This window comes from Salvelinus fontinalis, chromosome 32 (assembly GCF_029448725.1).
Source record: "Salvelinus fontinalis isolate EN_2023a chromosome 32, ASM2944872v1, whole genome shotgun sequence".
Lineage (NCBI taxonomy): Eukaryota > Metazoa > Chordata > Actinopteri > Salmoniformes > Salmonidae > Salvelinus > Salvelinus fontinalis.
The window spans coordinates 39,629,545-39,653,851 of record NC_074696.1 but is presented as its reverse complement, the minus strand read 5'-3'; the positions used below and the strand labels follow the sequence as shown (position 1 = coordinate 39,653,851).

At 42.9% G+C, this 24,307-nt stretch overlaps 1 protein-coding gene across 4 annotated transcripts; it reads left to right on the top strand.

Annotated features, from left to right (window-relative positions):
* Positions 1–253: 253 nt before the first annotated feature.
* Positions 254–23,877, top strand: LOC129831329 (claspin-like). 4 transcript variants are annotated; one of them, XM_055894642.1, is made up of 23 exons: positions 254–358; positions 1,893–2,013; positions 2,276–2,622; positions 2,723–2,872; positions 3,101–3,233; positions 3,402–3,504; positions 7,358–7,911; positions 8,182–8,358; positions 8,565–8,722; positions 8,958–9,142; positions 11,014–11,066; positions 11,239–11,429; positions 15,547–16,150; positions 16,244–16,304; positions 16,480–16,558; positions 16,645–16,742; positions 17,753–17,911; positions 18,151–18,272; positions 19,014–19,135; positions 19,370–19,487; positions 19,592–19,686; positions 19,810–19,971; positions 21,382–23,877. In XM_055894642.1, exons 2-23 carry the CDS (start codon positions 1,947–1,949, stop codon positions 21,499–21,501), a joined length of 3,858 nt encoding a protein of 1,285 aa, XP_055750617.1. In that variant the 5' UTR covers positions 254–358; positions 1,893–1,946; the 3' UTR covers positions 21,502–23,877. The 4 variants fall into 4 exon arrangements, with proteins under 4 accessions (XP_055750617.1, XP_055750615.1, XP_055750616.1 ...); XM_055894640.1 differs by lacking the exon at positions 254–358 and adding an exon at positions 370–1,181 and having other exon boundaries at positions 16,483–16,558; XM_055894641.1 differs by lacking the exon at positions 254–358 and adding an exon at positions 370–1,181 and having other exon boundaries at positions 19,592–19,665.
* Positions 23,878–24,307: the final 430 nt, after the last annotated feature.

Here is a 24,307-nt window from a genome sequence, read left to right as displayed (position 1 = left end):
TGGTTAGTACACTACTCATACCTTTTAGTGTAAATGTGACTCATTCATACAATAGGCTACTACATCATAGTACAGTACTTACGTAGTAGCTGTATTTTAATTGTATGTCATTAGACTATAAATGATCATGTCATCCCCTATCTCCAGATAATCTTGCTACTTTTCCCTTTATATAATAACCATCATGTCGAAGTACACTTGGAGTCACGCGATAATATGGTGTGTGGTCCTCCCACTACGACTCCGGAAACCATACAGTTTATACAGGACCATGGGACTAAACACCTCCCTCTGCACCTCCCTGCTACAGATTAAATAAATTATGATGAATTTCGCAGGATGGTGAAAGTGAACGGTGGTGAGCTTGATGCTGCTTTCCAATGTATATATAGGGTCTTATTCTGGTGACATGATGATCAATGCTTGCCTGCCTTTTGAAAAATACAAATATTATCGCTTTTAACCATAAAAATCTCATCATGACCAGAATAGGGACATTTACTAATTAACAGAACAGTTTTTGTGACAAATGCAATGGAAACATACTGAATTTTAGATGTTTATTCGGTACATGAAAACTTAAGCGAAATCGTACATTTTGTGTGTACTACATCATCAGGTACTAACTTTTATCTGCAACAAGACAATTTGGTGGAAACACACCACTGGTGGGAAAATTCGCATATTTTCTTTATTCGGATTATAGAATATTCGCATAAACTGGTTTTCCTTGATTTTGTAGTGGAGTGGGTGGACATGTCTGGTCAGTTGTGGCACATAGATTTACCAATCAAAGGCTTTCCCTCTGTCATTGCCATACTCACCATCCAACGATTGGGTGATGGTGGACATCAATTTTGAGTATCATCCAATAGAAAAGCACAACGACAATGACTGACAGATGTAAGGATAGACTTTCGTTGGCAGCCCGCGAAAAATAAAAAAAGTATTAGTTCAGAACAAGCGGGAGGGAGTGAAAGTTAGCTAGCTAGCTGCGGATCAATTACACCATTTAATAACATTAGCCATACAACATTTTACACCGATATTCGTGCCTTATGGTTGGAACTAATTGAAAACGGTACGGAAGTTTTGGTTTCCCGATTTTAATGAAGCTTCACTGCGAATGCACATAAAAGGCGGATAAAGTCAAGATGAGTCTGGTGGTCCATAAACAACAGGTAAGAATTTATATTTTCTAATTGACAAGCAGCTAAGTTAACTACTTTCGCTAACTGCATACCAATACATTGCTTAATTAGCTAAACGTTTAGTTAGCTACGTTAATTTATTTGGGGGATTGAGTACGCTATAATCCATGACAGTTAGCTCGCTAACGTTAGCTCGCTACCTGGATTGTTGCTGATTGAGTTGGATTAGCTAGCTAACGTTACTGTAAACTAACTGGCGAACAACCATCGTCCGGCTTTGGCTAGTTATGTTTGTGTACGTTTTGAAAGATTTGTTTGTTAGACATTTTCACAGGGTAACACTGTCACTGATTGTGTGAGTAATGAACAGGCCGGTGTTAACTGTTGATTCTTCTAGACAGTTTCCTAGGTTAGGTGTAACATTAACCAACGGAATGTCCGGCTGGCAAACGTAACCGTTTGCTCTTTGTGGCAGCTGAGAGAGAAGGCGCCGCAAGCACAACAGCCATTTCGGCGACCCAACATTGAACAGACAGGCGTCACATATGCACGTTCATTTACCTAAATTTGCAATGTGTTTTTTTTATATTTCAATTGTCAAAGTTATAAATCAGTCAAACGTATGTCTTGTCAAGGGGCATGAAGAAGACAGACCATGGTTTTGAAGGAAAAAGACTGGCGGGGTTCCCTCTAACAACATCAACATGAGGTGAATTTGTCATTGTTTTCCCCCCTATCCAGGCAGTGGAGCTCCCTGTTGAGGTCTCAGTAGCTGAGAGTGATTCAGACAGTGGGATGGGCTCACCAGTGGAGGAGATGCAGATGGCTTCCGAGATGATTAGCAATACTGTCGACCTGCAAGGTACAGTGACGCAACAAAGAAGATTGATCAGTACCTAAACTGACCAGAGCCCCCTGTTAATGTAAATAGACAGCTCTGGGCCATTTGCTCTGTGATGAGAAATAATTAATTGTCTTTGACTTTAGACTATCAATACAATACAACAATTCAACCACCAATGCAAACTAACTTACTTTAATAGGAATTAGTTTGCATTGTGACGCAAACGGAATACCACCTATACCGCATTAGTCATTAAGATGGCTTGTAATATTTTTCCCAGATTCGGATGATGACATCACAGTAAACAGGCGGTCCCGTTGTCGTAAGGCCTTGAGAGACAGTGACTGCGAGGAGGAGGTGCATGAGATGGCAGAGGCTCTGGTCCTATCAGCATCCAGTGGAGATGAGATGGAGACTGCTGAGGAAGAGGTCAAAAAGGCTAAGTTAGAGAGCAAGACAATATCCCGGATAGCCTCTATCAACAGTGATGAGAGCGCGCCAGAGGATGAGGAAGAGCTCGTAAGAAAGGCTGTGAAACCGAAGAAGGAAAGGGAGAAGAGCCAGCGACAACAAGAAAAGAACAGCAAGGCTCTGGAGCAGGGGAAGAAGAGAGGGAGACCTGAGGAGGTAAGAGAGGTTGAGGGACAGAAGAATAAGTGACCATGTAAAATGAAGAGTTTTGAGACAAATTAAAGACTTGTTTTCACCATCATTCTCTGTTTTGTAGGAGACCCCTTTGCCCCGTACTCTGAATGACAGCGGTTGTCTCCTTGGTAACAATGACCTGTATGATGCTGGTCTGGATGATGATGATGAAGAGGAAGAGTCTCTGGATGCCATCAGAGCAGCAGTAAAGCAGAAAGCCAAGAAGCACAAAGTAAGAGCAACATTTAATTCATCTCAGTATCTGTAGGTGTGAGGTCACTAAAAAGCAAACATATGCCCAAAAGAAATTCCCTAGAATAGTGGTTTGAGCGTTCATTTGAGTTTATGACTAGTCTTACTTAGCTTTCTCTGTATATTAAGTCAGTGGTTTGTGTGCTATGCAGGTAGACAATGCACTGTATTCTGTGTGTCAGAACTATGCTCTGTAACTTTCCCTAAGGAGCCTTTATTTGACGATGAGGAGGGAGATGACAATGCTGGACCGAAACAGCGTCCCCAGGAAAGGAAGGCAGCTCGAGCCGGCAAAGAGGCCATGAAGCAGCTGCACAGCGAGACCCAGAGGCTTGTCCGTGGTCAGTTTGTATTCACGTTCATTTTACAATGGTGTGTCTGTCTGTATGTAGTGTATTGCCCGTGTTCCACAATACTTTGTCTCTACATGCCTTGCTACACACTTGTCCTTTGTGGATTCTATTGTCCGACCCAGTGTCTCTTGTAACGTGTTCTTAATTCCTTTGCAGAATCCACATGCGGGCTGCCCTATCACATGCCTGAGCCCAAGAGCATCGACCAGTTTTTCAAGAGGAGAGCCCGACCTGAAGGTTCTGCTATGGCACTACTCAAGTAAGTAGACATTTTTCTACCTGGATTTCTTTTTACTTCTAACAGTTTTTCGCTACAATTTCTGAACTATACTCATCTGGTTTTGTCCGACACAGTTAAAGTGGCAATTTGCGATTACATTAATTATAGATAGATACATACATACTAGAGGTCGACCGATAATGATTTTTCAACGCCGATACCGATTATTGGAGGACCAAAAAAAGCCAATACCGATTAATCGGACGGTTTTAAAAAATAATTAAATCACTATATATACTGCTCAAAAAAATAAAGGGAACACTTAAACAACACAATGTAACTCCAAGTCAATCACACTTCTGTGAAATCAAACTGTCCACTTAGGAAGCAACACTGATTGACAATAAATTTCACATGCTGTTGTGCAAATGGAATAGACAAAAGGTGGAAATTATAGGCAATTAGTAAGACACCCCCAAAAAGGGAATGGTTCTGCAGTTCTTATGCTCCTGGCTGATGTTTTGGTCACTTTTGAATGCTGGCGGTGCTTTCACTCTAGTGGTAGCATGAGATGGAGTCTACAACCCACACAAGTGGCTCAGGTAGTGCAGCTCATCCAGGATGGCACATCAATGCGAGCTGTGGCAAGAAGGTTTGCTGTGTCTGTCAGCGTAGTGTCCAGAGCATGGAGGCGCTACCAGGAGACAGGCCAGTACATCAGGAGACGTGGAGGAGGCCGTAGGAGGGCAACAACCCAGCAGCAGGACCGCTACCTCCGCCTTTGTGCAAGGAGGTGCACTGCCAGAGCCCTGCAAAATGACCTCCAGCAGGCCACAAATGTGTGTGTGTGTGTGTATATATATATATATATATATATATATATATATATATATATATATATATATATATATATATATATATATATATATATATATATATATATATATATAAAATTACAACAATACTGAATGAATATATATATATATATATATATATATATATATATATATATATATATATATAAAATTACAACAATACTGAATGAACACTTATTTTAACTTAATATAAAACATCAATCAAATCAATTTAGCCTCAAATAAATAATGAAACATGTTCAATTTGGTTTAAATAATGCAAAAACAAAGTGTTGGAGAAGAAAGTAAAAGTGCAATATATAACAGGTGGCATCCATAAGTCTAAATATTCCTGTTACATTGCACAACCTTCAATGTTATGTCATATTTACGTAAAATTGTGGCAAATTAGTTCGCAACGAGCCAGGCGGCCCAAACTGTTGCATATACCCTGACTCTGCGTGCAATGAACGCAAGAGAAGTGACACAACTTCCCTAATTTAATATTGCCTGCTAACATGAGTTTCTTTTAACTAAATATGCAGGTTTAAAAATATATACTTCTGTGTATTGATTTTAATCAAGGCATTGATGTTTATGGTTAGGTACATTCGTGGAACCATTATGCTTTTTTCGCAAATGCGCTTTTGTTAAATCATCCCCCGTTTGGCGAAGTAGGCTATGATTCGATGATAAATTAATAGGCACCGCATCGATTTATATGCAACGCAGGACAAGCTAGATAAACTAGTAATATCATCAACCATGTGTAGTTAACTAGTGATGTTAAGATTGATTGTTTTTTATAAGATACGTTTAATGCTAGCTAGCACATTACCTTGGCTCCTTGCTGCACTCGCATAACAGGTAGTCAGCCTGCCACGCAGTCTCCTCGTGGAGTGCAATGTAATCGGCCCTGATCGGTGTCCAAAGAATGCCGATTACCGATTGTTATGAAACTTGAAATCCGCCCTAATTAATCGACCATTCCAATTAATCGGTCAACCTCTAATACATACAGACAGACAGTACCAGTCAAAGGTTTGGTTTGCCTAATTCCAGGGTTTTTCTTTATTTTTGCTGTTTTCTACGTTGTAGAATAATAGTGAAGAAATCAAAACTATGAAATAACATATGTAATCATTTAGTAATGCAAAATATATTTAGTTCTTCCAAGTAGCCATCCTTTGCCTTGATGACAGCTTTGCAAACTCTTGGCATACTCTCAACCCTCCTTTTCCTATAGTCCACAATCAGCTCCTTTGTCTTGCTCACATTGAGAGAGCGAGGTTGTTTTCCTGGCACCACACTGCCAGGTCTCTGACCTCCCTATCGGCTGTCTCATCTTTGTCGGTGATCAGGCCAACCACTGTTGTGTCGTCAGGAAACTTAATGATGGTGTTGGAGTCGTGCTTGGCCGCGCGGTTGTGGGTGAACAGGGAGTACAGGTGTGGATTAAGCACGCACCCCTTAGGTGCCCCCAGTGTTCAGGATCAACATAGCAGGTGTGTTGCCTACCCTTACCACCTGGGGGTGCCCTGTCAGGAAGTCCAGGATCCAGTTGCAGAGGGAGGTGTTTAGTCCCATGGTCCTTAGCTTAGTGATGAGCTTTGTGGGCACTGTTGTTGTTGAACGCTGAGCTGCTGTCAATGAACAGCATTCTCACATAGGTATTCCTTTTGTCCAGGTGGGAAATGGCAGTGTGGAGTGTGATTGAGATTGCATCAACACCATCATCTGTTGGGGCGGTATGCAAATTGGAGTGGTTATAGGGTTTCTGGGATGATGGTGTTGATGTGAGACACGACCAGCCTTTCAAAGCACTTCATAGCTACTGACGTGAGTGTTACTTGGTGGTAGTCATTTAGGCAGGTTGTCTTCGCTACCTTGGGCACAGGGACTGATGGTCTGCTTGAAATATGTTGGTATTACAGACTTAATCAGGGACATGTTGAAAATGTCAGTGAAGACACTTGCCAGTTGGTCTATGCATGCTTTGAGTACACGTCCTGGTAATCCGTCTGACCCTGCGACTTTGTGAATGTTTACCTGTTTAAAGGTCTTGCTCATATCGGCTACGGAGAGCGTGATCACACGGTCATCCAGAACAGCTGGTGCTCTCATGCATGATTCCGTGTTGCTTGCCTCAAAGCGCGCGTAACAGGCATTTAGGTCGTCTGGTAGGCTCGTGTCACTGGACAGCTTGCGGCTGGGTTTCCCTTTGTAGTCCGTAATAGTTTAAGCCCTGCCACATCCAGCGAGCGTCTCAGCCGGTGTAGTAGGATTCGATCTTAGTCCTGTATTGATGCTTTGCCTGTTTGATGGATCGTCAGAGGGCATAGCGGGATTTCTTATAAGCTTCCGGGTTAGAGTCCCGCTCCTTTAAAGCGGCAGCTCTAGCCTTTTTTTTTTTTTTTTTTTTTTACCTTTATTTAACTAGGCAAGTCAGTTAAGAACAAATTCTTATTTTCAATGACGGCCTAGGAACAGTGGGTTAACTGCCTGTTCAGGGGCAGAACGACAGATTTGTACCTTGTCAGCTCGGGGATTTGAACTTGCAACCTTTCGGTTACTAGTCCAACGCTCTAACCACCTGCCGTATGTACGTTCACTGTGGGGAGGTAATATACCCCTCAATGCAATTGGATGAATCCGGGAACATACTCCAGTCTGTGCTAGCAAAACAGTCCTGTAGAGTAGCGTCTGCGTCGTCTGACCACTTCTGTATTGAGGGAGTCACTGGTACTTCCTGCTTTAGTTTTTGCTTGTAAGCAGGAATCGGGAGGATAGAATTATGGTCAGTTTCTCAGGTTTTTGCCTGCCATATGAGTTATGTTATACTCACAGACATCATTCAAACATTTTTAGAAACTTCAGAGTGTTTTCTATCCAATACTAATAATAATATGCATACATTAGCAACTGGGACTGAGCAGGCAGTTTACTCTGGGCACCTTTTCATCCAAGCTACTCAATACTGCCCCTGCAGCCATAAGAAGTTAAGGATATTAACCTTTTTATTTTTTCCCCCCTTAAAGGTCTGCCAAGTATCAGGACTTGATAAAGGAGGCAACCCCAGCACCACCTCCCCCCGACCCACCCAAGGAGCCCCAACAGCCCCCAGACTCCCTGGACCCACACTCGACCCAGGCTCTTCCCCAGCTACCGGCCACCACCTCCACACAAAAGGCGAACCAGAGCAGGGCAGGTGAGACCTCTCCAACCCCGGATTCCGACGACGATGAATCCCCACTACCTGAACTGGCCGCCATTATGCAGGGGGCCAAAATTTTAGGTTTGGATAGTGCTGAAATGACACCACCAGAATTTATGGAGGCTGAACCACTAGAGCAGAACCATGCAGAGGCCTCCGACTCCCAAGCCCAGGAAATGGAGGCGAAAGCAGGGGATGTGGATGTAACTCAGCCCCTACCTGCTCCGGCCAGTGTGGAGCCCGTAGCACCACCTGTCCCCAAACCCAAGAAGGACAGGCTTGCCAGACTGAGGGAGTTGGGGGTAGAGCCCCCGCCGGTCTCCAAACTGTGTGCTGACGATGGGTCCTTCGATCTGGAGCACCCTCAGGTTAACCCAGGTGAGAACACAACAACAAAATATTCACCTCTAATGTCAACTCTAGCACAATATTTCCCATATGGTGTGTTGGGGTTTAAAGTCTTGTGTTTAGATGCATGCTGTTGTCAATTGTATGTGCTGGACAAAAGGATTTTGGTGGGACAACTCAAGCCACTGCTCTAGCACACTGTATTGTGGCAAAATGGGTGAGCTTGAATGAATTGAGGTGAGAAGTAACCCAGTCAAGTTGGTTATGTATCTGAAGTTAAACTGTTTGTTTCCCCCTTAGGCTTGGAGGCGCTGAAGGAGCGGTACCTACGTCACGTCCAGCCCGTGGCCCGGCCCAGAGGGGAACGCACTGTGCAGCTCAGCGTCATCCGTAAAGACAGCGGCGAGGAGCTGCACCAAGACTTTGTAACCACCACCATCAAGGAAGGGGAGGAGGAGACTGCACACACCACGCCTGGTATGGACATGGTACCGTTCATCACACCATCTCACACACACACAGTCTATCTAAACCTCCACACACACTCTAAATAGGTAACTGCACTGCATCCCATATGATTCATAGTAAGCCAGGTTCCTGAAATATTTCCAACCGTCTTCGCTTCTCTGTCCTCTAGCTACATGAGTCTTTCCTAACCAGTCCTGTGTTCCCTCTGTCCTCAGGTGAGAAGCTGACCAACCTGAAGACCCGTCTGCAGCAAGCCATGGCCGTAAAGAGACAGGAGGATAGAGAACGGAAGGCCGCCCTCTATCGCCTAGACAACGAGGACTGTGGCGAGGAAGAAGAGGAAGAGGAAATGACGGATTCCGAGGGGGAAGAGGTAAGAGTGGATCGTCTGCGTTGACATTCTACAGTCAGTGTGCTTTCCGTAGACTTTTCATTGTGGTGCTCGAAGATGGGAACTGAAACATTCAAGACCAAAACCTTTAAATGTTTCGCTTAACTAGGGTTAATGGACCAGGAGAGGGGAGCCGGGCATGTCCAATGAATTGCAAAGGAAACATGAAGTAGGTGTGGTTCAGAGTTTGTCAAAACCTGTTTTTGTCACTCCATAGGGTGTAGATGAGCTACTAGGGGGTGGCGAGGAAGAGGATCAGGATGAAGATGAGGGCAGTGTGGCCACGAGGAGTGTAAGGAGCCGCTCGCCGTCAAGGTTAAAGGGTCCCTCTCCCCCACCAGATCTGCTCAACACAGACGGAACCCTCATGCTGTTTGCCAACAGCTCCTGCTCGCGCACCGGGTATGTGTGTGTGTGTGCTGCTGATATTTGTGAGTCTGAGCCATGTACATGGGCTGACAGTACGCGGCCTTCAGATTGCAGGCCTGCATAAGACAAAGGCAAAGTAGCTAGCGACGTACTGCTCTGTTTCAGCGGTCATGGGGAGCCTTGCTGTGCAAGGTACCAGATATCGGAATCGTTCTCAAACGTGATTGGTGGATTCAAATAATGTAAATGTGTGTAAGCCCGTGTTAAATTTGTCAGCTAAAATGTGACACATTCGTCAAACGCCTATTTTTCTGTGGCAATTGACTAGATTTTATTTATTTTCACGAAAACGAGATGAAATTATCTCTGACAAATCTGTGTAGTAAATGGACTGGATAAGAGTCTTTAGAGTTTGAGAGCTTTTCAGTGATGAACACAATATTAGCTGCGCAGTTCTGTTCAGCAGTGGGAAGGACGTGCCACACCTGGCACAAACAGCCTACATCAGCTGGTTGGCTGCAAACGATGCGCATGGGCAGACAGGCTCCACCTCCGATTATACACATCGTGCAGGCGACTTTCTTCTAGTTATCTACCCTTTGCCTGGTTAAAAAACACAAGCTGCTTTACGAAATTATTAACAATTTGCAGCGTAGAGTTTAACAGTAAAACAACATTCTAGCTATGCTTTTCTCTCCAAGGAGTGTCTGGGTTGATACTGTCCTGGAATTTTTAAATGGTCTTTTCCAGGCCTGGGGGGGGGGAATAGAAAAAGATACAATCCAAAACGTTTTAGAAAAGTCATGGGAATGTAATTACATTTCTGTTAATGTAATTTATTAAGGCACAGTTTTTAAAATAATTTATCAGTCAAATAAAAATCAATGTATCATCCCTGATCGGACTGCCTCTTGAGCACACAGGTGTCTAACTCTATGGAGGGCTCAATGTCTGCGGGTTTTCGCTCCTCCCTTGTACTTGGTTGATGAAGTGGAACTCCCCTCACCTGGTAGTCTAGGACTCAATTGAAAGGAAAAACCTGGAGACACTTAGGCCGTCCGCGGAATGAGTTTGACACCCCTGCTTTAGGGGCTGTCTGTCTGTGCGCATCACCTGCATGTGTGCGAGACGAGTGTGTCGTTCAAGGAGAGCGAGAGGGTCTGAGGCCTAGCCTATAATACGATAGAGAACAGGCTAATAACTCGGTAGTAAGTTCAAAATATATATTGTACTCTCTAGTTAACTGTTTAGCTATTATTAGTATGTATTCATGCAAGCATTTGGTGGCACAGAAAGAAAAAGGGATAGCAAACAATTTATTGATTTAAATTCCTCTTGGCGCTACACTGACTGGGTAAAGAACTTTATTTTTAGTTAATGTGGACCCAGTGACTCTGACTTGAGCACTGGGACTCGAACTTCAGCCATAGAGACTTGTGACTCGATTCGGACTCAAGGTTTTGTTTCACTCGGCGAAACAATGTGTGGCTGTTAAACGTTAATAAAAATGGCAGTGAAGCGACCGAGTGCTGCTCTTTCCCTCTGCGCCTGATAATTATTACATGGCCAGATAATTATGATATATTCTTATGTTTGTCATATTTCTGCTGTTGGCAGAGAATAGGATGTTATGCAGGAAAATATTTTGGTAGGACAAGGCTATGTATGTTTACGCACATGGAATTCTGATTTATGTTTACTGTAGGTTAATGAAACAATACTAGACTAATAACTACACAATCATTATTACAAATGTGAATAAGACTTTATTGTAGTCAAAATGACTGACTAGACTACATGTAGAAAAAGAGTGAAAAAAATGAACACTGGTGTAAATGTATGTGCTCAATAAGTTAGTATCGGTGTTATCTGTCCCAAGTTGTTGACGTTTTAGTCTCTCACAGAGATAGTGTGAAGAGGACCGAGCCTGGTGGTCAAGACAGTTACACAAAGATGGGTGAGTAGAGACTGAACATCTTTCAAGTGAATTGTCACAACTATACTACTTCAGAAAATACTCTCATCCTTGATGGAATCTGGTGTCTTTTTTTCCAGTGTAGGTTCAACAATTTTTTTTTAACCGACATAGTTCAATTTAATTGAGATTCTATGTGTCCTTCCTGCTACAGAGGAGGAAGATTCTCTGTCCCTGGCCAAGGACAACAGTCATAACAGTAGTTTTGAGCTGCAGGGTTCCATGCTGCCGTCCTACCAACCTGTCAACCGCAGCACCACAGGAGGCAGGGGTCTGTCAGCCAGCACCTTCCGCTCCCCCTCACCCTGCTTCTTCCGACCCAGCTTCCTGGGATCTGCCTCCAAGGTAAGACTGACAGTTTAGAAGGGTTGATGACATGTATGACTAGGACCCAGTGTTTTCCGTACCACTGTATGACAGTATAAAAGTGTCAGGAGTGAGCCAGTCATAACCAAACAGACCCCAGTATGCGTGTCCCAGTAATGCATGCGTTACGTGACAATTCAAGCAGGGGTGACGGAGCGATTTTGACAGGGGTTGCGGGACCTCCTGTGCGAGTGCATTATATATATTTTTTTTTATGAGCATAATAGTATTGTCATTTCACTGTAGAATTGTATTAACCTTTTAATGTGGCATGAACACAACCAGGCGTGCTGATGAATCATGTTTTATGTGAATAAAACCATCCCGTATAGAGTTCATACGGTCATGAAAATCCTGGAGAAGTCATGGAATTTTGAAATGATGTTTTCCAGGTCTGGAAAAGTTTTGGAAAATGATCAAATCCAAAAAGTTTTGTAGATTTAATTTCTGTTAATGTAGATTATTTAGGCACAGTTTAAATATTTAGTCAATCAAATAAAAATCTACGGATCAGCATGACACTTAAGCGCGTCTGTTTGCGGCCGTCACCTGCATGTGTGCAAGACAATTGGGACGTTGCTCAAGGAGAGAGCGACAGTCGGACATTGCTACAGCAGCAGGTAGGCCTAGCCTATAAAATATGATGGACAGACTAATAACTAGGTAGCCAATTCAAGAACATCTTGTAACCCTCTAGTTAACTGCTTAGCTATTTTTCGCATGTATTAATGTTTGAGTCATGTCCCCATAAACTTTCCACCAACACTTGTGATTAAGGCCATACAAAGTTGATTAGCTTTTTTTCTAACAATTTGCTTTTTTCATAATTTAAACAATAATTTAACGAAACTAGCGATTCACTTCGCCGTTGTGACTCGAGTCGTGTAGTAATTTGTGAATCACAAACAGTTTATTTTAGGAAAACATATTTGATGTCAGCCTGCAAAGCAGACACTTCTGAGGTAACTAAGATAAATATGACTAAACTCAAAGGTACATTTCCTGGAGAGAAAAAAAATGTGTGGGCTTGCTTCAGCAGATTAAAAACATTTCTAGCTTACCAGAGCCATTTGATCTTTGATATATTGAATGAGCAAATTATTTCAAAAGGCATTAAACGTGTTTGGTTGGCATGTTATAGACCAACCTTGATGTACCATCCTCCAGGAGAGCTAATGTTTGTGCAGGCTTTTATTCCAGTCCCTCTCGCTAACAAACCACGTAAGAAATTGGCTGCTCAACTGGACCTTGATGAACTCTGTTTTGAGCAGGGCTTGATCAAAAGCCTGCACACCCAGTAAGCTCTCCAGACTAAGGGTTGACCACATCTGTTTTAAACTCTTGCCTAACAGGTATTCTACTTTGGGTGGGTTAAGTGCCTTGCACAACGACATGAGTTGGTACATGGGATCAGAAAGCAGCATCCCAGTGTCCATACCACATTACGTATACTTTTATGTACGTATACAAAGTAAGCGCCAATCGTTGTGGTCCTGCCGCCAACCATTGGTCATGAAAATTTGGTTAAAAGGCATGACAAAGTAATTAATTATACACCCTGTGTATAAAAAAATCACAACAGCTGTGAATGAAACAGGATGTTTCGGTACGTATAAATGCCAACAGATAATTTGTTTGAGATGTTGGGAATTTTTGTGTCTGTAAAATGCAAGAAATGCAGATAGAAACGCCTTTATGTGCAAATATTGATATAATAACCATCATATCGACGTAAACTTGGGAGTCACACGATATGGTGTGTGTGGTCCTCCCACTACAACTCAGGAAACCATGCAGTTTAAGCTACAGATTTAATGTTATGATGAACTTGGCAGAGTGGGGATGATGCACTATGAGTTTGACGCTGCTTTCCAATAAATATCGAGGGTCTTATTCTGGTGAAATGATCGATGCTTGACTGCTGTTTTGACAAATCAAAATCATTATCCATAATAGGCTAATCTCATGTAGACAAGCCTACCCGCACTGTATCTGGGAGAGGTTTGCGAGAGCACACGTGCCAAGACCAGAGTAAACACATCTAGCTATTTAACGCAACAGTTTTTTTGACAACTATCAGTAGAGTTGAAAATGCGCTGGAAACACTTTGAACTATAGATTTTTATTCGGTACATGAGAACTTAAAGCTGCAATATGTCACTTTTTGGGGGGGTGACCTGATCGAATTCACATAGAATTGAGTGACAGATCTGTAATTCTCATTGAAAGCAAGTCTAAGTGGTAGATCTGTCCTATGTTTCCCATTCTCAAGTTTAGTTTTTGTATCTTACTTTTGTACACCAGCTGAAAATACAATATTTTTGGTTATTAAGAAGATATTTCACAGCGGTTTAGATGGTAAAATGATTCTCTACACTATATTTGCTTGTTTTGTCACACAAACTGAAATTAGGCAAACTATTTAGAATTTTAGCAACCAGGAAATGGCAGAGCGATTTCTGCATATAGCACCTTCAAGCAAAAAATACATTTTGTATGCGCTACATGACGCACAGGTTTTTATCTGCAACAAGTCCCTTTGGTGGAAACACCGCTGGTGAGAAAATGAGCATATTTTCTTTATATTATACAAATTGTAGAATATTTGCATGAGAATCTAACGCCAATTGGAATCAAACCTAGCTACTGCCAAACAAACCACTTCAAAAAGTAGCCTACCTGCGCACGGTTGATCCACTCTACAATGATTCCAGAATCTAAAACGGTGCCCGCGCCACCATTTGATGAATGGAAAGCGACAGCTATTAAAACACCCAACTGTAATGTAGTGCTGGGCGGTATACCATATTTTACGATATACTGGTATTGACGCATGGACTGGTTTGGGTTTTTACTTTACCTTCTATAACGGTATTTGAATGTTTGGTTTGTTGAATGTGATATGCTGTGTGTAATGTCAATTTTTATAGTTTACTTTGCTACTTGAGTCATCTCTCTCTCCATGCTGCTTTCCACACAGACCTAGCCCTGCCCCGTCATTTAAGGAGCTCATTTGTTGGTCTTCGACCAAGAGACACTTGCGTTCAGTCTGCATGGTCAATGCAGCACATGTCACAACAATGTTGATGACAATGATGCTGTTTTCAGTTTGCTGCTTAATATAAATCCACTAGCGTTCTATAATTACATTATTAGTTCGTTTCTTACATCTGCAAATGGCTAGTTTGTCTTTTCTTAGTAAGTTGGGTGCAAAACGTGTTAGCCGCTAATGCTAATTGTTAGTTAGTTGGCTGAGTCAGAGCAAACATAAATAGCTATACAGCCTGATAATACCAGTGACGGTGTAGACCTAAATCAGCACGTTTGTGCAACTGTCTTTTTTAAATCATCGAGGAATACACAGCGCATGAATGTTAGCTACTAAGAGAACATTCAATGTAGCCAAAGATAATAGGATCCCTTTGGTTCCCACCCAGTGTTGATAAGTGATTCCAATCACAACAACCCTTCCCTGGCATTTTCCTTTGTTGTCATGTCAAACACTGTATTCAAAGTGGACGTGTAGGGACCGGAGCAGAAATGCAATATCCTAACTCTAAAACAGCATTATTATTTTTATTTTTATTTTTTTCTTCCCTGCAAAATGTCCAAATGACATTAGTCTCAAGGATGTGAAAACTATCCATCATGAATCGAAGATTTCAGTTTGTCTTGGATGCATATTTTATGTGGTTGAAATAGCCTATTGTCAGCGGACAGACTGCACGTTTGCACAGTCCCTAACGTGCATACGCATTCTCAAGATGCTGAAATAAATAAATCAGGTTTTTCCACTCCTATTCCCAGAGACAAAATTAACATATGGTCTATCATTTTACAGCAAGAAATGCAATTATTAGGCTACCTGTGAGTTATAGGCCACCAGTCATTGTCTGTATTTCAGTTACTACATTAAGCTAAAACTTCTGTGTCAAAACATACATTTTTGGTTCAGACTTCCGCAAGTCTCTGACTTCAAGTTGCACAGACATGCTTATCTCCAGTTAGAGTTGAACCCTTGATGAAGAGGAAGAAAGGATGACTCCTTTGCAGAGATTCATCCCCAGCGTCTCATCCCTCTCTCTCCATCCCACAGAGTTCAGGCAAACTCTCCGAGCCCTCCCTCTCGCTGCCCGTGGAGGACTCCCAGGACCTGTACACTCCCCACTCCCCCTGCGAGTCTTCTGGACCCCTGGGGGCCACGTCCCGGGGATGCTTCTCTGTGGAGGAGGACTCCCAGCTCCTGGATGCCGACGGCTTCCTCAATGTGGGGCCCCGCACCGGCCCCCCGCGCTCCCACAAGAGACAGCTCCTACTCGACAGCCTGGATGAGAACGCTATGGACGCTAACATGGGGGAGCTGTTAGGAATGTGCTCTGGGGGGTTCGGGACAGCCAGAGAGGGCAGCGTGGGGGGGCTTGGGGCCTCGCAGGAATTGTTAGGGCTGTGTTCGGGAGTGTTCCCTACCACACAGAAGGGGGGAGCGAAGGAGAGGAAGCGAGAGGGAGGGCTAGGGGCAACACAAGAGGATGAGCTGCTGGGGCTCTGTTCGGGAGTGTTCCCTACCACACAGGCAGAAAGGGAGAAGGAAGGAGCGGAAGGGAGGAAGAGGGAGGAGGAGAAGATGGAGTTGGAAATGGACCGAGACAATGACATGGATCAGCTGCTCGGCCTCTGCTCTGGGAAGTTTACTACTCAAGGTAAGCGTGTGTGTCTGGGTGATTGGGTACATAAGGGGGTAGTATACAGGTGTGATGTTTTGGTTCCGTTTCTTAATCTTTCTCTCCATATAGGTGTCTCCTCCTTGCGATCCAACTCGAGCGCCACCCCACACTCTTCAACCGCTGAAGACAGGTAAAAAGCGCAAGTCTAATATCTGATAAATAATTTCTTTCCCCTCTGCGTGTCAGTTTATTCAATTCAGTAACTGAGTACCATCTTACACTTCTACTAACCACTATGATATTCTCAGGCTGTAGATTCAAATATTGATCCCTGTAAAGGCTAAATGCAATTTGTGGTGTTTCAGTAGTAAGAAGCGGGTGGAGGAGGACGAAGAGGATTGCGAGTTTCGACTTCTGTCCGACGTGGAGAGCCAGAGTGAGCAAGTAAGACACTTGAAGGTGTGCATTCGCTTGCGTCAACGACATGTAGCCCGAACAGGTGAACTAACTCCTCCTTCCTTTCCTTCCAGGAGGACGATGAGGGGGATGGAGGAGAGGATGGAGAGAACGAGGTAGAAGAGGAGGAGAGGGAGGCTGTGTTTGCACCCCGTCAAGGAAAGAAGAAAATGTAAGTAGAGGCAGAACTCTTCCTGGATCATGAACTTACCAACACAGCTGTTGGGTTTCTTTGATGATAGAGCCTATTAAAGGATGTGAGCTCAGTCAAGAAAGGCAGCATTGCCCAGAGAAGGTATTAAAGCCCACGCTGCATACAACAGTCATTTAGCACTGTTTGCTTTTGCGATAAGGGTACGGCATTGATTCTCTTTAAACGGAGAAGGCAGTAAACGCCAAGCTGCATACACCATCTGTCATTTTGTCTCTACATTCACCTATACCTTAGTCAGTCGGGGTCGACGAACAGCATTGGGGTCACCCCATTTTTTAGAGTAGAGAACACTTAATTTATTTTTACAGAAATTAAGACTACAGATGGGGCAATATACAAACTGACAAATTACATTTTATTGGTTAAATGTATTGGTTTCTTTTCATTTTCGTAAGAAATTGAAATGTAATTGTGTTTTTGTTGATGTAAAAGTCGAAATTCACAGATTAAAAAAAATAAAAAATAAAAAAAAAGTTTACTATTCGATTCGGGGTGGGAGTTGCGAGAAATTCTGCCCACTGAAAAAGTTTCAGTACTCTACTGTCTTAGTCTGTCTATAGCTTTTAGGTCTTTGAGTAGGTGTCCAACCCTTATCAGGGATGCACACTCGTCACTATTAACCATTTTGAATTCACGTGAATCGTGTAGATCCCAAGGGAAAAGAGTTTTGGGTTGACAGGTATGTTTCTAATATGGAAATGATTGACTGATCCCAGAATGCATCCCTCGGCGTCCTACAATGAGAATATCAGAGTTCAGAGCGTGATGTCATATCAGAATGACTGCTCCATCCAATATCACGTGAGAACTGTTATCAGCCAGCCCGCATCCCCTAACCAGCCATTAGCTTTAGGCATACTTTTAGCCTACTGTCCGTCCACTCTCCATCAGTTTAAAATGTCGTTTCCAGGAGGATAGTTTAAGCCCACTTTGGATTCATGGTCGGTTGTGTGTGTGTCCCTCTCCAGGCGCATGGCAGAGTTTGTGGACTCTGAGGCTGAGCTCTCGGGTAGTGACGTGGGCAGTGAGGATGAGGATGACGGTGAGAATGAATATGAGGAAGAGGAGCTGCTGGACGAACTGCCTTCTGATGAAGAGCTGCAGGACCAGGTCAACAAGATCCACATGTAAGTGCTGACAGAACGTTCTAAATACCTCAACAAAACAATCAGTGACTTCTATAGTCACTACTATTACTGCTATTTGGTTAAGAAAAGCAATGCACAATGTGCGTTACCTTTTATAGGTAGTGTTTAGTAGTATAGGGGTTTTCTTTTCTTTTATTTTGGGGGGGGGGGGGATCCAATCATAGGATATCTGTGTGAAATGTTTACCCTAAAGCTTGCTTGAATCCGCTCGTCTACAGGAAACAGGTCCTTGACGACGACAAGCGGCGACTGCGGCTGTACCAGGAGCGTTACCTCGCCGACGGGGACCTGCACTCAGACGGCCCGGGCCGAGCTCGCCGCTTCCGCTGGAAGAACATCGGTGAGTGTGTGCCAATAGGTGTTCTTCTAAGACTGATTATAATACTTTTCTATTCCACAAGCTTTAATCAACGGTTGGGGTATAGCCCAGTGCAGACTTTGTCAACAAAGTCAGTTGGATGCGGTTCATCATTATTATTACAAGCGATAGGTTCAGTACTCTCAACTGCATTCTGTCAGAAATTAATCAAATGTATTTTTAAAGCCCTTTTTACATCAGTTGACGTCACAAAATGCTGTACAGAAACCCAGCCTAAAACCCCAAACGGCAATGCAGAGGAGAAAGTAGGCTGGATCTCTTTGAAGTCTTGTAGATCGATGCATTGCACTGCTATTTAAAAAAAAAAAAACATTTTATAAAGCCCTCCTGCATGAACTTCCTCAGTACCTTACTTCATTGTTAACGTATGAGATACCAGACCCGGTCTCAGGGAGGTCCATTCGATATCCACTGAGTTGGCTAGATCTGCTTTTAGTTTCTGTGTTGGAAGGATATTATCTAATTGCACTTCATAATTGGTGCCTCTAGGGCATTTCAGACTGCTGTTAGGGGATCTTTTTACTGAAAAATGCGTTTTTATGATTTGTCTATATAATAATGTATATTTTAATATGGATGTTTTTTGATATTGCACTAAACGGGGCTCATCTGGAAACGAGGACTTGGTAACAACATTGACTCTGTCAAAATAACGGTTAAGTACTTTTTTTTGAGATTGTGTGTGGTGCTTTTCTTCCGTAGACGATGGCTTTGACATGGATGGCATGGGGGGGGAGGAAGAGGAGGAGGAAGAAGAGCTGGACCAGGCAGAGTTGCAGAGGAGGGAAGAGAGGCTGGAAAGGGAGCAGTGGCTACGAGAACAGGTATGTATAGCATATGGGAGTGTATCGAACACTTGGTGTGTGTCATTCTATTCTGTCAGGGGAACCAAACGAGGAGGAACCTAGCTGAATTTGTCCAATAAACTCTCATATTCGTTGCAAAACTTTTTCATTTTGCTAAGGTTTGTACTGATGATTACACCCCTGGTCTGTCTTCTATGTAGTGTGCGTTTGTGTGGTGTATCATATGTGTCCAACTCCCCTCTTTCCTTCTAGTCCGACGCTAAGGCCAAGAAAGAGGAGGACGAGGAAGAGGGGGACCAAATTGGAGAGGAGGACAGCCAGTTCATGAAGCTCGCCAAGAAACTGACTGCCAAGAAACTACAGAAGAAAGGTGAGCTGATATGGAATGAGAGAATGATGGCAAATTTCTCCATTTTGAAGTACTCCTCTTTTTAACCCTTCTTCATCACAATCCCTCCATCTCTTGTTTTCCAGAGCTTCCTCTTGCACCCCAGGTGGAGGAAACCCCAGTTCAGAACCCCTTCCAGAGACCCTCTCAACCCACCATGGTCACTACCTTCCTCATACTAGTAATCACCCTCTCTAGTGTGACACTTGTGATTTTCGCTGTGGTGTAGTCTGCTCCTCCTAAGAATCTTTACTAGATGACTCTGACTGTTTGACCTCTATTCAACCTTTGACCCTGACCTTAGGTGAAGAGGGGCTCGTTGCTCAGCCAGCCCCGCTCCGTGCTGCAGAAGCTGGCCTGCATCTCTGAGGGGAACCCTCTAGCCCCCCGCAACACCCGAGGGTTCGTCTTCCAAAGCCTGTCGCCAGAGAAAGAAGCCTCTGCTGCGGAGGCCCCTAAAAAACAGGCAGGTCCAACCATAGAGATACAACATAAGGGTGTTTTATATGTAATCCTGTGGGCCCAACACGCATAGGAGGATGAGGGTGCTTGTTGGTCAGTGTTGTAAACAAATTATAATTTATCTTTAGAAAGCCTCCCTATCCATTCCCATCCATTCCACATTTTTAAGAACACATGGTTTCTTCTGTAGAACTTGTGCCAGTTTAGTCATTGCTGTGCTAGTTTTGCTAGTTGTCATGTTGGAGCCTGTAGTGTAGTACTGATATTAGACCATAGGGTGGCGACAAAGGCCATAGCTGTCAATGTTTCACCGCTTGCTCTTATCCATACATTTCCAAAATGTTTGAATGTACTTCAACTCCGCTTTTAGCTGAATGTGTACAACGTTACATAATCCAAACTAGATTTGTATGGAATATGTATTTCTATATGATTGTATACAGTGAGTGTCCATGAGACTGACCAGGTGAATCCAGGTGAAGGCTATGATCCCTTATTTGTTAAATCTACTTCAGTCAGTATAGATGAAGGGGAGGAGACGAGTAAAAAATGGATTGTGTGTGTGTGTGTGCCATTCAGAGGGTGAATGGGCAAGGCAAAATATTTAAGTGCCGTTGAACAGGGTATGGTAGTAGATGCCAGGTGCACCGGTGTGAGTGTGTCAAGAACTGCAACGCTGCTGGGTTTTTCTTGCTCAGCAGTTTTCTGTCTATACCAAGACTGGTCCACCATCCAAAGGACATCCAGCCAACTTGACACAACTGTGAGAAGCGTTGGAGTCAACATAGGCCAGCATCCCTGTGGAACACTTTCAACACCTTGTAAAGTCCATGTCCTGACGAATTGAGGCTGTTCTCAGGGCAAAAGGGAGTGAAACTTAATATTAGGAATTGTGTTCCTAATGTTTTGTACATTTCTATGTATGTCATCTCTGAACCGATCAGGGAAGCAGCGTGAAACATGAAATTCCAATTTGTCTCAGGACATTGTCTTTTTTTTTCAATTGGCTCTAATTTTTATTAGTCATAATGACATTTAATGATAATTACAGTAAAATGTGACAGATCCTGCTAACCGTGTTAAGACTCTGTTGGGGAGTTCTGTTTTAAACTGAGGCCTAATTGATCTTTAAATAGCTGTAGTACTTCTGAGCCGTACGGTAGATCTACAGACCTCAACAAACACAGCTGGGCGTGTAGAATTGTAATGGGACTCCATGCCGAGACCGAAATAATTACATTCTAGTAAGAAATTAAGAGTCCCTAAAAGGAAATGTAATCGTAATGGGACATTTGCCGCTAATGTGGTGGAGAGTTTGTTGACAAGCTTGGTGTATCTCTGCCCGGTTCTGGTCTATTATTTTAGCAACAGGAGTCATTTCTCATATTTCACTCTGAATATCTTTATTTTGCAGATGAAGAAGCGGGGACAAATAGAGGTTTTGGCCCCGGCTGCTAAGCGGCCGTGTCGGGAAACGGACACACCAGCAGCGAAAGGACCCCAAAGAAGTATCTTCAGTTACCTGGAGAACTGAGGTGCCCAACATTGAGCCTGTTGTGCCAATCACACTCACAACATCCGGAGTGTGCCACATTGGCTCTTTTGGACAGCACTTGACTTCATTTGTGTCCCGAATTATTATTATTATTATTATTATTATTATTATTTTAATATCATGTAAATAGAATGGGTTAGATGTTTTATTTTTTTGGGGGGGGCGGGGGGCATTCAATTTATTTTAAGTTTGTAAATTAAATCATATTTTAACACATGCTTTTGTTTTTTTCCCCTCTTTTACTTGGACAGACAGGCAGGTTTCTTGTAGGTGAATAGAAGTATAATGCCTTCAGGAAGTATTCACACCCCTTGACTTATTCCACATTTAGTTTTTAGTCTGAAATCAAAATGAAGGGGAGAAGAATCTCACCCATCTACACACAATACCCCATAATGACAAAGTGAAAACAGTGTTTGCTAATTTATTAGGAAATGAAATGCAGTTCTCATTTACATACGTTTTCACACCCCAGAGTCAATACATGTTAGAATCACTTTGGCAGCAATTATACTGTAACTGTCTTTCTGGGTATGTTTTTAAGAGCTTTCTACAACTGGATTATACAATACTTTTCAAAATTCTTCAAGCTCTGTCAAATTGGTTGTTGATCATAACTAGGCAACTGTTTTCATGTCTTGCCCAAGATTTTCAAGCAGATTTAAGTCAAAACTGTATATTGGCCCATCGGGAACATTCACGGACTTCATGGTCAGCAATTCCAGTGTAGATTTGGCCTTTTGTTTTAGGTTATTGTACTACTGAATGGTGAATTCATCTCCCAGTGTCTGGTGTAAGCAGACTGAACCGGGTTTTGCACTAGGATTTTTCCTGTGCTATTATTCCTGAAAAACACCTCAGTCCTTAACGATTACAAGCATAACCATGACATGTTGCAGCCACCACTATGCTTGAAAATATGGACAGTGGTACTTCGTAATTTTTGCGGCAAATCCAAAACACTTTGTTTTAAGGAAATAATGTTTGTTTTGCCCAAATCTTGCTGTATTGCATTGTTGCAATCAGGATGCGTGTTTTGTATTTTTTAAGTTCCGTACAGGTTTCCTTTTCACTCTGTCATTTAGGTTAATGTTGTGGCTGAACTACAATGTTGATCCATCCTTAGTTTTCTCATCACAGCCATTAATTGTTTTAAAGTCACCATTGGCCTCATGTTGAAATCCTTAAATGTTATCCTTCCTCTCCGACAACTGAGTTAGGAAGGACGTCTGTATCTTTGTAGTGACTGGGTGGATCGATACACCATCCAAAGTGTAGTTAATAACTGCACCATGCTCAAACGGCTATTCAGTGTCTGTTTTTTTAAATGTTTTTATCAAGAGGTTCCCTTTTTTGCAAGTCATTGGAAAACCACCCTGGTCTTTGTGGTTGAATCTTTTTGAAATCCACTGGGGTACAGGGATGAGGTCATTCAACAACCATGTTAAACACTGCCTGCACACAGTGAGTCCACGGAGCTTATGTGACTAAAGAATGTTTACTTCTGAATGCGAGGCTTGCCGTGACCTAGGGGTTGAAGCAGACTGAACCGGGGTTTTTATTGGATCAAGACATTTCAGCTTTAAAAAAAGATATATTAACAATTCCTTGCTGACATTGGGGTACAGTGGTGTAAAAGTAAAAATACCTTTTAATACACTGAACAAAAATATAAATGCAATAATTTTGATGATTTGACTGAGTTACAGTTCATATAAGGAAATCAGTCAATTTAAATAAATTCGTCAGGCTCTAATCTATAGATTTTTACATGACTGGGAATACAGATATGCATCTGTTGGTCACAGATACCTTTTTAAAAAATATATTAAAAGGGGTGTGGATCCGAACCATTCAGTATCTGGTATGCCTGGCTGCATCACTGACTGGTATGACAATAGCACCGCCCTCGTCGCATGGCACTACAGAGGGTTGTGCAGACAGCCCAGTACATCACTGGGCCGAGCTCCATGCCATCCAGAACCTATATCATGCGAAAAGAAGGCCCGGGAAAATCGTCCAAGACACCCACCCAAGCCATAGACTATTATTTTTTCCTGCTGCCGCACGGGAAGAGGTACTGCTGCATCAAGTGTGACACCAACGGGCTCTTGAACAGCTTCTATCCCCAAGCAACACAACTTATTTCTGCACATGTAAATATGGTATTGGACCTGACTTTCCTGTATATTTCCTGTATATAGTATGCGTACTTTACTGTGTATTTCTTATTTCTCGTGTGCTTTTTTTCTGGTATTAAATTGTTATTGATATTTGTATTCTTGGGTTTTGAGTTTGCAATTTTGTATTTTACTGTACTTGTGCATGTGACATTAAAACTTAACTTGATCCACATCTGCCTCATGCAGCGTGATATCTCCTTCCCATAGTGTTGATCAATCAGGCTGCTGATTGTGGCCTGTGGAATTTTGTCCCACTCTTCAATGGCCGTGCGAAGTTCCTGGATATTGGTGGGAACTGAAACACGCTGTGGTACGCCAGAGCACCCCAAACCGGCTCAATGGGTGACGTCTGGTGACTATGCAGGCTATGGAAGAACTGGGACATTTTCAGCTTCCAGGAATTGTTTACAGATCCTTGTGACATGGGGCTGTGCGTTATCGTGCTGAATCATGAGGTGATGGCGGCAGATGAATAGCACGCCAACGGGCCTCAGGATCTCGTCACGGGTTCTATGCGCATTCAAATAGCCATAAATAAAATGCTATTGTGTTCGTTGTCCGTAGCTTATGCCTGCCCATCCCGTAACCCCACTGTCACCATT